A 17,715-nucleotide genomic window follows, 5' to 3' on the forward strand; every position below is an offset into this window, starting at 1 on the left:
GGCCTAGCCAGTCTCCAGACCCAATAGAAAATCTTTGGAGGGAGCTGAAAGTCTGTATTGCCCAGCGACAGCCCTGAAACCTGAAGGATCTGGTGAAGGTCTGTATGGAGGAGTGGGCCAAAATCCCTACTGCAGTGTGTGCAAACCTAGTCAAGAACTACAGGAAACGTATGATCTCTGTAACAAAGGTTTCTGTACCAAATATGAAGGGCTGCTTTTCTGATGTATCAAATACTTATGTCATACAATAAAATGCAAATTAATTACTTAAAAATCATACAATGTGATTTTCTGGATTTTTGTTTTAGATTCCGTCTCTCACAGTTGAAGTGTACCTATGATAAAAATGACAGACCTCTCTCTACATGCTTTGTAAGTAGGAAAACCTGAAAAATCGGCAATGTATCAAATACTTGTTCTCCCCACTGTATATATACACACACACACACACTAAACAAACAGGGGTTGTGCAGGTAGGTAGTCTACAGGTACAGTTCATTCGGAAAGTATTCAGACACCTTGACTTTTTCTACATTTTCTAACGTTACAGCCTTATTCTAAAATGTATTAAATAAAAGTTTTTCCTCATCAATCTACAGTACCCCATAATGACATCACAATACCCCATAATGACATCACAATACCCCATAATGACATCACAATACCCCATAATGACATCACAATACCCCATAATGACATCACAATACCCCATAATGACATCACAATACCCCATAATGACATCACAATACCCCATAATGAAAAGTGAAAACAGGTTATTTTTTTTTACCTTCATTTAACTAGGCAAGTCAGTTAAGAACAATTTCTTATTTTCAATGACGGCCTAGGAACAGTGGGTTAACTGCCTGTTCAGGGGAAGAACGACAGATTTGTACCTTGGGATTTGAACTTGCAACCTTCCGGTTACTAGACCAACGCTCTAACCACTAGGCTACCCTGCCATTATAATTTTTAGCAAAAGTATTAAAAATAAAAAACAGAAATATCTTATTCACATAAGTATTCAGACCCTTTGCTGTGAGATTTGAAATTGAGCTCAGGTGCATCCTGTTTCCATTGATCATCCTTGAGATGTTTCTACAACTTGATTGGAGTCCACTTGTGGTAAATTCAATTGATTGGACATGATTTGGAAAGGCACACACCTGTCTATATAAGATCCCACAGTTGACAGTGAATGTCAGAGCAAAAACCAAGCCACGGGGTCGAAGGAATTGTCTGTAGAGCTCCGGGACAGGATTGTGTTGAGGCACAGATCTGGGGAAGGGTACCAAAACATTTCTGCAGCATTGAAGGTCCCCAAGAACACAGTGGCCTCCATCATTCTTAAATGGAAGAAGTTTGAAACCACCAAAGACTCTTACTAGAGCTGGCCGTCTGGCCAAACTGAGCAATCGGGGGAGAAGGGCCTTGGTCAGGGAGGTGACTAAGAACCCGATGGTCACTCTGAAAGAGCTCCATAGTTCCTCTGTGAAAATGGGAGAACCTTCCAGAAAAAAACCCATCTTTGCAGCACTACACCAATCAGGCCTTTATGGTAGAGTGGCCAGACGGAAGCCACTCCTCAGTAAAAGGCACATGAAAGCCTGCTAGGAGTTTGCCAAAAGGCAAGGACTCTCAGACCATGAGAAACAAGACTCTCTGTTCTGATAAAACCAAGATTGAACTCTTTTGCCTGAATGCCAAGAGTCACATCTGAAGGGAACCTGGCACCATCCCTACTGTGAAGCATGGTGGTGGCAGCATCATGCTGTGGGGAAGTTTTTCAGCGGCAGAGACTGGGAGACTAGGCAGGATCGAGGGAAAGATGAACAGAGCAAAGTACAGAGAGATCCTTGATGAAAACCTGCTCCAGAGCGCTCAGGACCTCAGACTGGGGTGAAGGTTCACCTTCCAACAGGACAAAGACCCTAAGCACACAGCCAAGACAACACAGGAGTGGCTTTGGGACAAGTCTCTGAATGTCCTTGAGTGGCCCAGCCAGAGCCCGGACTTGAACCCAATCGAAAATCTCTGGAGAGACCTGAAAAAAGCTGTGCAGTGACGCTCTCCATCCAACCTGACAGGGCTTGACAGGATCTGCAGAGAAGAATGGGAGAAACTCCCCAAATACAGGTGTGCCAAGCTTGTAGCGTCACACCCAAGAAGACTTGAGGCTGTAATCACTGCCAAAGGTGCTTCAACAAAGTACTGAGTAAAGGGTCTGAATACTTATGTAAATGTACAAAAATAAAACAATAAAGACTGTTTTTGCTTTGTCATTATGGGGTATTGTGTGTAGATTGATGAGAGAAAACAACAATTTAATACATTTTAGAATAAGCGTGTAATGTATCAAAATGTGGAAAAAGTCAAGGGGTCTGAATACTTTCTGAATGCACTGCAGGTAGTCTGAGGGGTGGGTAGTCTGGGTAGGTAGTCTGAGGGGTAGATAGTCTGGGTAGGTAGTCTGAGGGGTAGATAGTCTGGGTAGGTAGTCTGGGTAGGTAGTCTGAGGGGTAGATAGTCTGGGTAGGTAGTCTGGGTAGGTAGTCTGAGGGGTAGATAGTCTGGGTAGGTAGTCTGAGGGGTAGATAGTCTGGGTAGGTAGTCTGGGTAGGTAGTCTGAGGGGTAGATAGTCTGGGTAGGTAGTCTGGGTAGGTAGTCTGAGGGGTAGATAGTCTGCGTAGGTAGTCTGGATAGGTAGTCTGAGAGGTAGGTAGTCTGGGGGGTAGGTAGTCTGCGTAGGTAGTCTGGATAGGTAGTCTGAGAGGTAGATAGTCTGGGTAGGTAGTCTGGGTAGGTAGTCTGCGGGGTAGGTAGTCTGGGTAGGTAGTCTGGGTAGGTAGTCCGCGGGGTAGGTAGTCTGGGTAGGTAGTCTGGATAGGTAGCCTGCAGGTACAGTAGGTAGCCTGCAGCTTGGTAGCCTGCAGGTACAGTAGGTAGTCTGCAGCTTGGTACCCTGCAGGTACAGTAGGTAGTCTGCAGAGCTCATCCATAAAGGAGGCTAATAGATGTTGACAACCTGGGTGGAGTTCAGAGGCTGATTACCTTTGGCTCGCTGGGTAATCAGCTTAGGTGTCTGGAGTGGTAACTAGCTAGCAGAGCTCTGGATTTGCTCCCTGGTAAACAACTTGATTGATTCTGATCTAGTCAACAAAATGAAGTTGATATTTTTTTGTAGCGTGTGTGAAAATGCACTGGATTCCTTTGCATTGTGTGTGTGTGTGTGTGTGTGTGTGTGTGTGTGTGTGTGTGTGTGTGTGTGTGCGCTCAAAGCCCCCCTACCTTAGAAATGAGTTCGTCGTGGTTGGCCAGGTGTGCCCGACAGTGTATACAGCTGTAGGTGCGATGACACGAGGGCAGGTAGGCCTGAAACGTCTTCGACTTGGTCATCTTCACCATGTCACATGGGCGGGGCTCTGGGCTGTGATTGGCTGATGTGCCGGGGGCTGCGGCGTCCGGGCTAGCGGCGGACGAGCAGCAGCTCTGCTGAACTTGCTGACAGAAGAAGCACTGGAAGATGCAAGCAAAAGCCGTCGTTGTTGAGGAGTGGGTGTGTGGCGGCAGGCTCCACACAGCAACCACGAGGAAACTACACCTGGAGAGGAAGACAGGAAGAATATTAAGACAGAGAGTTAGGAGAGGGGACAAGAGGATAGAGGGAAGGAGGAGAGGGGGAGAGAGGAGAGATGAGAAGGCGAGAGAGGAGAATTTGAGAGGAGAATAGGAGAGGGAGAGGGAGAGAGGAGAATAGGAGAGAAGAGAATAGGAGAGGGGAGGGAGAGAGGAGAATAGGAGAGAAGAGAATAGGAGAGGGGAGGGAGAGAGGAGAATATGAGAGAGGAGAATAGGAGAGGGGAGGGAGAGAGGAGAATAGGAGAGAGGAGAATAGGAGAGGGGAGGGAGAGAGGAGAATAGGAGAGAAGAGAATAGGAGAGGAGAGGGAGAGAGGAGAATAGGAGAGGAGAGGGAGAGAGGAGAATAGGAGAGAGGAGAATAGGAGAGGGGAGGGAGAGAGGAGAATAGGAGAGAAGAGAATAGGAGAGGAGAGGGAGAGAGGAGAATAGGAGAGGGGAGGGAGAGAGGAGAATAGGAGAGAGGAGAATAGGAGAGGGGAGGGAGAGAGGAGAATAGGAGAGAAGAGAATAGGAGAGGAGAGGGAGAGAGGAGAATAGGAGAGGAGAGGGAGAGAGGAGAATATGAGAGGAGAATAGGAGAGAGGAGAATAGGAGAGGGGTGGGAGAGAGGAGAATAGGAGAGGAGAGGGAGAGAGGAGAATATGAGAGGAGAATAGGAGAGGGGTGGGAGATAGGAGAATATGAGAGGAGAGGGAGAGAGGAGAATATGAGAGGAGAATAGGAGAGAGGAGAATAGGAGAGGGGTGGGAGAGAGGAGAATAGGAGAGGGATAGAAGAGAATAGGAGAGGGGAGGGAGAGAGGAGAATATGTTGAAGCAATTTCTCAAGACTTCAGTCAGGAAGTTAAAGCTTGGTCGCAAATGGGTCTTCCAAATGGACAATGACCCCAAGCATACTTTCAAAGTTGTGGCAAAATGGCTTAAGGACAACAAAGTCAAGGTATTGGAGTGGCCATCACAAAGACCTGACATCAACCCCATAGAAATTTGTGGGCAGAACTGAAAAGCATGTGCGAGCAAGGAGGCCTGACTCAGTTACACCAGCTCTGTCAGGAGGAATGGGACAAAATTCACCCAACTTATTGTGGGAAGCTTGTGGAAGGCTACCCAAAACATTTGATCCAAGTTAAACAATTTAAAGGCAATGCTACCAAATACTAATTGAGTATGTAAACTTCTGACCCACTGGGAATGTGATGAAAGAAATAAAAGCTGAAATAAATCATTCTCTCTACTATTATTCTGACATTTCACATTCTTAAAATAAAGTGGTGATCCTAACTGACCTAAAACAGGGAATTTTTACTAGGCTTAAATGTCAGGAATTGTGAAAAACTGAGTTTAAATGTATTTGGCTAAGGTGTATGTAAACTTCCAACTTCAACTGATCAGTCACTGTGGGGACGACGTCCTCGATGCACTTATTGATTGAGCCAGTGACCCCTCAATGCCATAGGAAGAATCCCGGAACATATTCCAGTCTGAGCTGCAAAACAGTCCTGTAGTTTAGCATCTGCTTCATCTGACCACTTTTTTATTTATCTAGTCATTGATGCTCCCTGCTTTAATTTTAGCTCGTAAGCAGGAATCAGGAGGATAGAGTTATGGTCAGATTTACCAAATGGAGGGCGAGGGAGAGCTTTGTACGCATCTCTGTGTGTGGAGTAAAGGTGGTCTAGAAATGTTTTTCCTCTGGTTGCACATTTAACATGTTGATAGAAATGAAGTAAAACTGATTTAAGCTTCCCTGCATTAAAGTTCCCAGCCACTAGGAGGCGCCGCCTCGGGATGAGCGTTTTCCTGTTTGCCTATGGCCTTAAACAGCTCATTGAGTGTGGTTTTAGTGCCAGCATCGGTCTCTGGTGGTATGTAGACAGCTACGAAAACTACAGACGACAACTCACTGGGTAGACAGTGTGGTCTACAGCTTATCATGAGATACTCTACCTCAGGCGAGCAAAACCTCGAGACTTCCTTAGATGTCGTGCACCAGCTGTTGTTTACATATATGCATAGGCCCCCGCCCCGTGTCTTTACCAGTGGCTGCTGTTCTGTCCTGCCGATAGAGTGTATAACCCGCCAGCAGTATGTTCTTTTAATGTCGTCGTCCAGCCACGATTCGGTGAAACATAAGATTTTACAGTTTTTAATGTCCTGGTGGTAGAATATGTGTGCTTTCAGTTCATCCCATTTATTTTGCAGCAATTTAACGTTAGCTAGAAGTACGGAAGGCAAGGGCAGATTAGCCACTCGTCTCCTGATCCTCACAAGGCACCCTGATCTCTTTCCGCGGAATCTCCGTTTCCTTCTCCAGCGAATAACAGGGATCTGGGCCTGGTCGGGTGTCTGTAGTAGTATATCCCTCCCGTCCAACTCCATTGAAGAACTCTTTGTCCAGTTTGAGGTGAGCAATCGCAGTACTGATGTCCAGAAGCTTTTTTCAGTCATAAGAGACGGTAGCAGCAACATTATGTACAAAACAAGTTACGAACAACGCAATATATCGTGCAGCCCTAGTATAAACACCATACACACACACACACACACATACTCTCACACATACACACCTGGGGCCTAAAATTGAAAACAAACAGTACAAATGAAAAGTTTGGACATCTTCTCATTCAAGGGTTTTTCTTTATTTTTACTATTTTCTACATTGTAGAATAATAGTGTAGACATCCAAACTATGAAATAACACATTATGGAATCATGTAGTAACCAACAAGTGTTAAACAAAACAAAATATATTTTACATTTGAGATTCTTCAAAGTAGCCACCCTTTGCAAACTCTTGGCATTCTCTCAACCAGCTTCACCTGGAATTATTTTCCAACAGCCTTGAAGGAGTTCCTACATAATGCTAGCTAAGCACTTCTTTTCTGCGTTTCCTTCACTCTGCAGTCCAACTTATCTCAAACCACCTCATTTGGTTTGAGGTCAGGTGATTGTGGAGGCCAGGTCATCTGATCACTCTCCTTCTTGGTCAAATAGCCCTTACACAGCCTGGAGGAAAACAAGTGATTGTCCCACTAAGTCCAAACCAGATGGGATGGTGTATCGCTGCAGAATGCTGTGGTAGCCATGCTGGGTAAGTGTGCCTTGAATTCTAAATAAGTCACTGACAGTGTCACCAGCAAAGCACCATCACACCTCCTCCTCCATGCTTCACGGTGGGAACCACACGTGCGGAGATCACATGCGGAGTCTCATAAAGACACGGCGGTTGTATACCAACCCTATCTTGTCACAACACAACTGATTGGCTCAAATGCTTTAAGAAGGAAAGAAATACCACAAATTAACTTTTAACAAGGCACACCTGTTAATTGAAATGCATTCCAGGTGACTCATGAAGCTGGTTGAGAGAATGCCAAGAGTGTGCAAAGCTGTCATCAAGGCAAAGGGTGGCTACTTTGAAGAATCTCAAATATAAAATATATTTTGATTTGTTTAACACTTTTGGTTACTACATGATTTCATATGTTATTTCATAGTTTTGATGTCTTCACTATTATTATACAATGTAGAAAATAGTACAAATGAATAAAAACCCTGGAATGAGTAGGTGTGTCCAAACTTTTGACTGGTAGTGTATGTCGCGATTGGGTTCAGTCAGTCCTCTGAATGAATCCTCCCCAGCTAGCTAGTTTATGCGTGTGACTAAAAAAATTCAGCGAGAATTTCAAACTTGTCTCACGAAATTGAGACCTCATATGAGCTACGCTATCCAAGTACTTCCCTCTCCTTACTGGCCTGATATAAACTACACTGTCTAGTTACTTCCCTCCCAGTTACTGCAGGACAGCATCGGAAATCGGGACTCGGGTGCGAAGGAAACCCTGTGTTGTTGTTGTGTTGCCGGGTGGCAGCGCCAACTCTCCTCATTGAGTAGTGTTACTGTATCACGGTGACATCCAGATGGTTACTATCAATATTACAAGGTTTCTCTCATGTCGGCTGCTTTCCTACTGGACATATAAATCAGTGGAATGGAATAAATTTGCTATGTTAGCTACCGCCAGCGACATGATACAGCCGCCCGGTGGGAGGCACCTCTAAACAGGACCGTTGTAGCCGCCTGGTAGGAAGGACCTCTAAACAGGACCGGTGTAGCCTCCCGGTGGGAAGCACCTCTAAACAGGACCGTTGTAGCCTCCCGGTGGGAAGTACCTCTAAACAGGACCGTTGTAGCCTCCCGGTGGGAAGTACCTCTAAACAGGACCGTTGTAGCCTCCCGGTAGGAAGCACCTCTAAACAGGACCGTTGTAGCCTCCCGGTGGGAAGCACCTCTAAACAGGACCGTTGTAGCCTCCCGGTGGGAAGCACCTCTAAACAGGACCGTTGTAGCCTCCCGGTGGGAAGCACCTCTAAACAGGACCGTTGTAGCCTCCCGCTAGGAAGCACCTCTAAACAGGACCGTTGTAGCCTCCCGGTAGGAAGCACCTCTAAACAGGACCGTTGTAGCCTCCCGGTGGGAAGCACCTCTAAACAGGACCGTTGTAGCCTCCCGGTGGGAAGCACCTCTAAACAGGACCGTTGTAGCCTCCCGGTGGGAAGCACCTCTAAACAGGACCGTTGTAGCCTCCCGGTGGGAAGCACCTCTAAACAGGACCGTTGTAGCCGCCTGGTAGGAAGCACCTCTAAACAGGACCGTTGTAGCCTCCCGGTAGGAAGCACCTCTAAACAGGACCGTTGTAGCCGCCCGGTAGGAAGCACCTCTAAACAGGACCGTTGTAGCCGCCCGGTAGGAAGCACCTCTAAACAGGACCGTTGTAGCCTCCCGGTGGGAAGCACCTCTAAACAGGACCGTTGTAGCCTCCCGGTGGGAAGCACCTCTAAACAGGACCGTTGTAGCCGCCCGGTAGGAAGCACCTCTAAACAGGACCGTTGTAGCCTCCCGGTGGGAAGCACCTCTAAACAGGACCGTTGTAGCCTCCCGGTGGGAAGCACCTCTAAACAGGACCGTTGTAGCCTCCCGGTAGGAAGCACCTCTAAACAGGACCGTTGCACTGGTCCTTCACACCGGCTTGTCGTTACGTGAGCTGGAATGTCAAGGTGACATCCAGATTCTAGATGGTGACCAAATACTAAAAGTTATTTCTCCTAACTTTATTTGACTAGTTTTAAATAGCACCATGCTAGTGTTGTTGCATAAACTATCTGAGAAGGACTCATCGGGAGGACAGTCTATTCATTTCCGCTCCAGCTGTGCGACGTACGTCATCAGTTTGGGCACCATGCGTGTCCATGTAGCAGCCTCTCCCGTTCACAACCCTCCCCACTGTGTTAAGTGAACAATCAGCTTGTAAACACCTTTAAAAATACGAGCACATTACCAGAGCACTGCCAAAATGACGTTGTATGTGTGTGTATGTAAGAGAGAAAGTCATCTCATGTCCGAAAACCACGACACAGATGAACAAGGAATTTCACCCTGGGGGACGACGACCCTGCTACTGTTTAAATGGGGGAATTTCACCCTGGGGGGACCCTGCTACTGTTTTAATAGGGGATTTTTTTCACCCTGGGTGGACGGGGGACGACCCTGCTACTGTTTAAATGGGGGAATTGCACCCTGCGGGGACCCTGCTACTGTTTTAATGGGGGAATTTCACCCTGAGGGGGCCCTGCTTCTGTTTAAATGGGGGAATTTCACCCTGGGGGGGACCCTGCTACTGTTTAAATGGGGGAATTTCACCCTGGGTGGACGGGGGACGACCCTGCTACTGTTTAAATGGGGGAATTGCACCCTGCGGGGACCCTGCTACTGTTTTAATGGGGGAATTTCACCCTGAGGGGGCCCTGCTTCTGTTTAAATGGGGGAATTTCACCCTGGGGGGGACCCTGCTACTGTTTAAATGGGGGAATTTCACCCTGGGGGGGGGGGGGGGGGGGCTGCTACTGTTTTAATGGGGGAATTTCACCCTGGGGGGGGGGGGGGGCCCTGCTACTGTTTTAATGGGGGAATTTCACCCTCGGGGGTGAATGATGTGTTTTAATGATAGATAAAGATGTCAGTCTTTTTGTAATGCCATTCTTTATAAACAAAGACCTGCCGTGACGCGTCGAGCACAACCTCTGTAACAGGGTTGCTTATGTTTCCACTTGACACTGCAGAAATCTGTATTCAATGTTTATGCATTCCTATTGGTTGGTTAAATGTACATATCAATAAGGTGCTATGCCATTGGTCATGCTTACAGATAGGGGAAGATTGCGAATGTTAATTCTTCCCAGTCTACTAACATTGAAATGCAAGCGCTAGGTGACGTTCTGAAATATTATAGTGTCATATTTACAATGTGTAAGAGTCCACTATGTACATGTCCTGATGAATATATACTGTATGTTACCTGGTAGATATGGGAGGTATCGTGGGATGTCCTTTTGTATGTTAGTGGTGTAAGATCACATTAGCTAGCAGACGAAGCAGGAATCTCCTGCTATCAACACACTGTCGTCCTGCACATCTAATGTGCTTCCTGTCGTCCTGCACATGTAATGTGCTTCCTGTCGTCCTGCACATGTAATGTGCTTCCTGTCGTCCTGCACATCTAATGTGCTTCCTGTCGTCCTGCACATCTAATGTGCTTCCTGTCGTCCTGCACATCTAATGTGCTTCCTGTCGTCCTGCACATCTAATGTGCTTCCTGTCGTCCTGCACATCTAATGTGCTTCCTGTCGTCCTGCACATCTAATGTGCTTCCTGTCGTCCTGCACATCTAATGTGCTTCCTGTCGTCCTGCACATCTAATGTGCTTCCTGTCGTCCTGCACATCTAATGTGCTTCCTGTCGTCCTGCACATCTAATGTGCTTCCTGTCGTCCTGCACATCTAATGTGCTTCCTGTCGTCCGGTACTTAGATACTTACATGTATTGTATTTTATACTATTTCTGTCATTGTTTTACATAAATACCCAGTCTGATATTGACATGCTATCAGCCTATCATCAGACTAAACACCAATCAACTGGGACCGCTGGCTGGACTGTCCCTTCTTTAAAAACACAACTGAAGAGATTTACTAAGTACGATCACACGTTACACTGACGAGTCACTGGTGGTGAGACCAGTCTTCTTGTCTTGGCTGGACAGTGTTGTTTTGGAATGAGATGTTAACCCCTCCCCCCACCACCACCACAAGTTGTGCTTAGTGCACATCCGTCATCATGGCAAGGGGGCCCTCGCCTGAACCATGAAATACAGCCCCAGACCATTATTCCTCCTCCACCAAACTTTACAGTTGGCACTATGAATTGGGGCAGGTAGCGTTCTCCTGACAAACCCTGATAAGCCCATCGGACTGCCAGACGGTGAAGAGTGATTCATCACTCCAGAGAAAGTGTTTCCACTGCTTCAGAGTCCAATGGCAGCGAGCTTTACACCACTCCAGCCGACGCTTGGCATTGCGCATGGAGATCTTAGGATTGGAAACTGGCCACGGAAACCCATTTCATGAAGCTCCAGACGAACAGCTTGTGCTGACGTTGCTTCCAGAGGCAGTTTGGAACTCGGCAGTGAGTGTTGAGACTGAGGACAAATTATTTTTTCGCGCTACGAGCTTCAGCACTTGGCGGTCCAGTTCTGTGAGCTAGTGTGGTCTACCACTTCGCGGCTGAGCCGTTGTTGATCCTAGACGTTTCCACTTCACAATAACATCACTTACAGTTGACCGGGGGCAGCTCTAGCAGGACAGACATTTGGCAAACTGACTTGTTTGAAAGGCGGCATCCTATGACGGTGCCACGTTGAAAGTCACTGAGCTCTTCAGTAAGGCCCATTCTACTGACAATGTTTGTCTATGGAGATTGCATGGCGGTGTACTCCATTTTATACACCTGTCAGCAACAGGTGTGGCTGAAATAGCCCGAATTCACAAATTTGAAGCGGTGTCCACACACTTTGGTATATACAGGCTGTTTCTCAAAATGCATATATATGCTCTGAGCACCAAATGGGTCCAAATCAATGTATGAGAAACGGAGCACGGAGGGCACATATCGAATGCGTACTCCGTATGTACATTTGTACATGAAGCATGCATCGATTAGAGCTTCAACGGAGAGTATGCACAAAAAATGACGCAAAATGTCTTCCAATTAAAATGGCTGCCATTATTTGAGATGAAGTGAGAGAAAATACACTCTGACTTTGGAATGAAATGTTGCCTATTCAACATCTCATATGTTGCCTAACTACAACATTTTATCTTGATAATGTTAATTTTGGCATGTTATGTAATGTAGATTGTAAGCCCATATTAAGTCAATAGGGCTAACTGGCTAACTACTAGTACTGTTAGCTAGCCAGATAGCGACAAAGAATTGCTAGCTAACTAAACACACAAGAATTGACATCTCTCTTGCATAATATTTAGTTTTAGGTCATTTTTGCCTGTTGAATGATCTGGTTAGCTACGTTATTATGATTCACATATAGCTAGCTGATAGTTATGAAGTTAAACTGTTGCTTAGTGTATATCTTGCTTAGTCTCTATTGCCATTGTCCTGGCTGGAAGAAGGTTCAGTTAATGGGTAAATCCATAGTAAGTCAATAGGGCTAAATGGCTATGTTGCTAGCTAGCCACGAAGAATTGGTAGCTACCTTGCATAACATTAGTTCTAGGAAATTTTTGCCTGTTTAACTAGCTGGCTAGCTAGATTATTACGATTCACATATCCAGATGATAATTATGAAGTAAAATGTTTGCTTTGTGTATATCTTAGAGGAAGGTTCAGTGAATGGGGAGGTGAAGCTGAGGTAATCTCAACACTAGGAGCCACAGAACAATGTGACATATTTCACCAGAGGTATAGTTGTGAAGCATCCGCTTGGCGTTTCCATTCACTACGAAGTCCAGTGGTTGGCAGTGGGAGAAGATGGAACAAGATGGATGATTTTGACTGACATTCTGCACAATTTCTCATTGATGAAACATTTGATCTCAAAACAGTTTGCTGTTCCCAAAACTACAATCTCTTACGAACAGAGTGGACTATGTTCTGTAGACTTTACCCTTTTCCAAAGTTGAAAAAAAATGTTGTTTTAGAAGTGCAAAGGTGAATTTAATTATTGCCCACGTGCACTTCACAGAGTAGGCGTTCCCTAATGGATATATGCAAATAAATGCTAGAACGCGCCAATAGGATCTCGCTAGCTCGTGCTTGGCTCTACCCACTATGACTCATTTGCTCATTTGAAAGGACGGGCTGTGGTCTATCTTGGTTCAGTTGAAAAATCTTTGATAATACAGTGCGAGTGCTCCTCAAATTTATTGTTTTATGCATGCTTCACACTCTCGTCCTCAAAATAACGTACTCAAGAGAACGTGGTCGGAGAATCATCGGCGCATGAGAGTGTGGAGCACGGAAGTATGCACATTGAGAAACACCCATAGTGTATGCGGCTGATTAGCCAGCCTGGTCTCATAAACTAGACGTAACATATAAAACGTAAAGCCAGGACACTTATATTAGTATATGTTACGTTTGGTATGGTTACATAAGGTAGAAGATTACTTAAGATTACTTATGCCTAGCAAACCAACGGTTGTGTGTTCGAAACTCATCACGGACAACTTTAGCATTTTAGATAATTAGCAACTTCTTACTACTTTTTTTTTAGCTACATAGCATGTTAGCTAACCCTAACATAACGCTTTAACATTGACCGCTAGCCTAGCTCATGCTTGCCATCTAGCAAAAAATTACCATTAGACACCTAGCTAACGTCAGCCACAACAAATAGGAATTCCTAACATATGTTTAGCAAATGTGTAACATATTGTACGAATTGAAATTAGTGACATGCCATAGTAATTCTAATTCGTAACATATCATATGAAAATGGATGATGGACATCCACAATTAATATCATACTAATTTGCCTGCCCTGGATCTACGTTTAATATGTAACGTCTACCCCTGAGTCCAGGTTAGTCTGGCTGGTGAGATTAATGTATTTGGATTCCTTGTCTGGCTCCATGATGCCTCGCTCCCTCAGAAAGACCACGGGAGCTTCGAGCCTGGCGGTCTCACAGCTAGCCAACCAAACCAGCATGGATATCTATCACGTGTCCAGGCATCCAAATACCCACAAATAGGAAAAGCTATATTAAACACTATGAAAAATAAATCCACAGCAATTTAACTTTGACGTCAGCTAAATGAACTTGCACTACTGTCATTCGAGTTACATATAGGGAGGGATATGTGATTGAAGAGTTATGACACGAAACCTCGAAGCAGCAGTGTGAAAATCTAACAAAAGAAAAATAAGCGCACAGCGGAACAGAGCAGAGCGCAGGAGCTGTTGTTTATAACAAAGGAAGGCAGCGTGCTTCATGACCACTGAGGTATGGTCTAGGTAACCAATACAGGAAGAAGAATGGAGAAGAACACCAAACAAAGGACAGCTATGGTTTCTCTCCCAAATCAACAAAACAAACAAACCAATGAGCAAAACATTGGATGCAGCAACAGGAGACACGTTTTGCGATCCCCAAAGACAGCAATAATACCAAAAAGGCATTCTCATTTCAACAACGTCTAGTTTGTTTTTATGTTATTAATGTGTTAATACAACCAAATGCATGAAGTATGTACTTGTCTTTATGGTCAACGACAATGTTTTGTTCTGGCTGTCAAATCTAAAACAATAATAACTACTAGCGTGACAAAGAAAAACAACTCCACACGTCAAAATCAACTTTAACAACGTAACCCATCATCAATACTGTCTGTAACAATGTATCACACTCACCACCTGAAACGAATCTGCTCAGAGCGAATCTTGACATATATTGACTTGTGTGCTTGATGGTAATGTTTTTCATATCATGAAACGGTTGTCCTCTTTCTAGTGTGCTTGTGTAATGGTCAAGGAGTGATGTTGTCAGGTATCCAGCAGCAGCGATCACTAAAAGCTGTCCTTTTCCTCCGTCCGTCTTTGTTGTTGTCTTTGTGTTCGTGGTAGCCTCGTCTAACGTCACTGCTGGGACAGACCCAGATTATGACAGACAGCTACAGCGACCAATAAGGGGAGGCTGCGGCTGAGGTGGAGAAACACCCGGATGTGTAAATAAATACAGGGAGATATTATCATACTGATCACGACAAGATCCACACAAGGTTACATGCCTTATTATACGTGCAGGTGAGGCTGTTTGTAGAATATAATATGTTGCCTAAAAAAGAACATAGGTTTATATTCTGTAGGTCCCTTAGACCAACTGGTTAGGGGAAATACAATTTCATTCCTTCCTATAAAATATTAATATGGGCTTATTTGTTCTGTCTTCTATATGTGAACAAACACAGGCACAAGGTTGATATTTCATGATAGCATTTCTGACCAAATCAATTTCTAAATGAGATCTTCAGCTAATAGTATGAGGGGAGGGGTCAATGCATCCATATTACTGCTGACCTGTTGCAGCCAATGCAACCACCTTGATTATTATTTGACCCTGCTTGTCATCTATAAACACCTTGAAGAACGATCTGGCCTTAATGACAATGTACTCTTATAATGTCCACCCAGCACAGCCAGAAGAGGACTGGCTACCCCTCAGAGCCTGGCTCCTCTCTAGTTTCTTCCTGGGTTCCTGCCTTTCTATGGAGTGTTTCCTAGCCACAATGCTTCTAGTTCTGCATTGCTTGCTGTTTTGGGGGGTTTAGGCTGGGTTTCTGTATAAGCACTTTGTGACTTTTGCTGATGTAAAAAGGGCTTTATAAATACATCTGATTTTGATTGAGAAATACATTTTTAAAATCCACTGACAGCATAGCCTACAAGTGGCAGTCAATTATTTAATCGATTGCTTTCGGATTCCAATCTTTAAAACAAATCCTGTCCGCAGCTCTCACTGGCTATGCGTCACCTTGGAACATCTGTCAGCCTGGGATATATCTTATACTGGAAATAATAACTGAGTCAGTATGGGATGTCTAAAACCAGCCCTTCTCTATCTCACATTACATTGCCCGGATTAAAATAAAAAAACATTTAGATATTAGGCTACGACCCAATTCCCTCTAGACGTGTCTGCCTAGACATTGTTCATGACGCTCTCTCGTCACTGCATCCGATAGAACAGACCACGAACTATTCATGACTGTTAATGCAATATTAGTCTACAGGCGGGAAAGCATCTATAGGCAGTGTGTCATCGAATTCATGGAATAACTTGCAATAATAACAAAAAAAAGTCCGGTGTTGTTATGATGATGGCAACAGCGGGGAAAACATCAATGAACCTATAGGAGGGAAGAAGCGTCGAGCTAGCCTGATGATGTCATGTGTTTTGTATCCTGCGTCGGGTTTTAGTAATGCTCTGTGCTACATCTCATGTCATTAGCCCACTGCAAGTTAGGACGGTGAGCCGATATTGACCGTGATAATCATTTTACTGGATCCTGACATTGGATCATATAGACGACTGATTTTATTGTCATTTTATTGTTATCCTCCAGCTGAGCAACATCAATGGGATATCAGTCAATGTGACCTTTGAAAGGTTATTATAGCCTACTTATAACTAGGTTATAACCAATTATAACCAAAGGGCTAGTTATAGCCTATGGACATGTCCAAGTTTAAACTCTCCAGAACTACATTTTTTTTTATCCGTAATCATTGTATTGATTGAAGCAGAACCATTATACACAGATACTTACACAAAACAATGTTTTATTCCCGTTTGAACGTAGGAAGCGGAGGTAATAATTACTCCGCTGAAGCTGCATGTCACATTCACAACACAGTCTGTGCCCGGGCTGCCACGGCCCCAAAGACGGAGACGTCACCTCACTGTGTTATACTCATGTTTCCATTCGGCCCAGCGGTGCAGGTAACTAACTCAATACCCGACTGTGCAGGTAACTCAATAATGAAGGAGATACTGTTGGCCTAGTCTGATCTGGCTAAAAGACTACGGCTGAACAGCAGCATGCGGGTCCGGGTTCCACACAAACAAACTCCGTCCTATCTGTACATCCTTTTAGACTTCAACACGGTCGGCTCGGGTCTTTCTCCAGTCTGAGCAAATCATTGCAGATTCCGACTGAGCCTCAAGTGATTCAATCCATGCACAAATAACACAGCGGACTGGGGCAGTTAAAGGAGAGATGAAGAGTAGCCTTGTCTAGGCTGGTTCCTGCTATCCAGTAGGTTGCCTACACTGTCGGAACAACACGTTTAAAGTCCCGAATAAAAAACTGTGCAGTTTAATTAGCGGGCTTGGTTTTCTGGATGATGTTAATTGTCATGTAGCTAGGTCACCGCCGGCGTCAGCTGGGCAGGAGGCTATCCCGTCCCTACTGCAGCTTGTCCAATATATGGAATGGAATTCAAATCCGTGTCGTGTTGTTTTGTTCTCGGCGAGGTTTAGCACTAGAGATGAAATAATGACTCCACGCACGATTCTTCAGTATATTCTAGGATCAATTCTTGCAATTGGATGAGTTGTGTTTTTTGTATGATGATAGTTGTTTTCCCAAATGAATCATTACATTCGAATTTGTTACAAAGAGTCTGAATAAAATCATATTGCCCTCCTCTCCAATGACTCAGGACCAATTAAAATCGGAACAACCTTCCAACAACCAATTGCTTTACGGGGGGGGGGTGCGGTCTCAGATGTGATCGAGGGCCAATAGCTGGAGGTCTGCAGGCTTTTAGTGATGCGCGCCCCCGAGGAAGACACGTGCCAAAAATATCAACAATGTCCATTTTATTTATTGATCTGACGTAGTTAAACATGACGTAATCTTTTTGTCGTATATATGTTGACAGTAGTCTCAGCTGTTGATCCAAGTACTCTTCAGATTCATATTGAAAGTAGGCCTATGCACAGGATAGGCTTACAACATTCACTTAATGTAACTTAATGATACAATATATATTATGCAACGACTTATTCCCTAAATATTGTTAGTTAATAGACTATAATAAACAACAGTTTCTGTTATGCATGTAACCTATGAAATGGTAGGCTGTCAAGTTATTAAGGAAACTAGAATAATTAGTTACACTACAGCGCCCCCTTCAGGACATGGCACAGATTACACCCGG

At 44.7% G+C, this 17,715-nt stretch overlaps 1 protein-coding gene across 2 annotated transcripts in view; it reads right to left on the reverse strand.

Annotated features, from left to right (window-relative positions):
* ypel1 (yippee-like 1) overlaps positions 1-17,218 on the reverse strand; it is a 28,339-nt gene extending 11,121 nt beyond the window's left edge. The window contains exons 1-2 of one of the 2 annotated variants that reach the window (XM_036936555.2): positions 16,320-17,218; positions 3,287-3,599 (exon numbers count right to left, since the gene is read on the reverse strand). In XM_036936555.2, coding sequence (XP_036792450.1) covers positions 3,287-3,403 — 117 coding nt within the window. In that variant the 5' untranslated portion in view covers positions 3,404-3,599; positions 16,320-17,218. Of the gene's footprint in view, positions 1-3,286; positions 3,600-14,403; positions 14,693-16,319 lie in introns of those variants that run through there. The other variant, XM_036936554.2, reaches the window with a different exon arrangement.
* Between the last annotated feature and the right edge of the window lie 497 nt (positions 17,219-17,715).

This window comes from Oncorhynchus mykiss, chromosome 11, assembly GCF_057628025.1.
Source record: "Oncorhynchus mykiss isolate SJ-2025 chromosome 11, ASM5762802v1, whole genome shotgun sequence".
In the NCBI taxonomy this organism is placed as follows: Eukaryota; Metazoa; Chordata; class Actinopteri; order Salmoniformes; family Salmonidae; genus Oncorhynchus; species Oncorhynchus mykiss.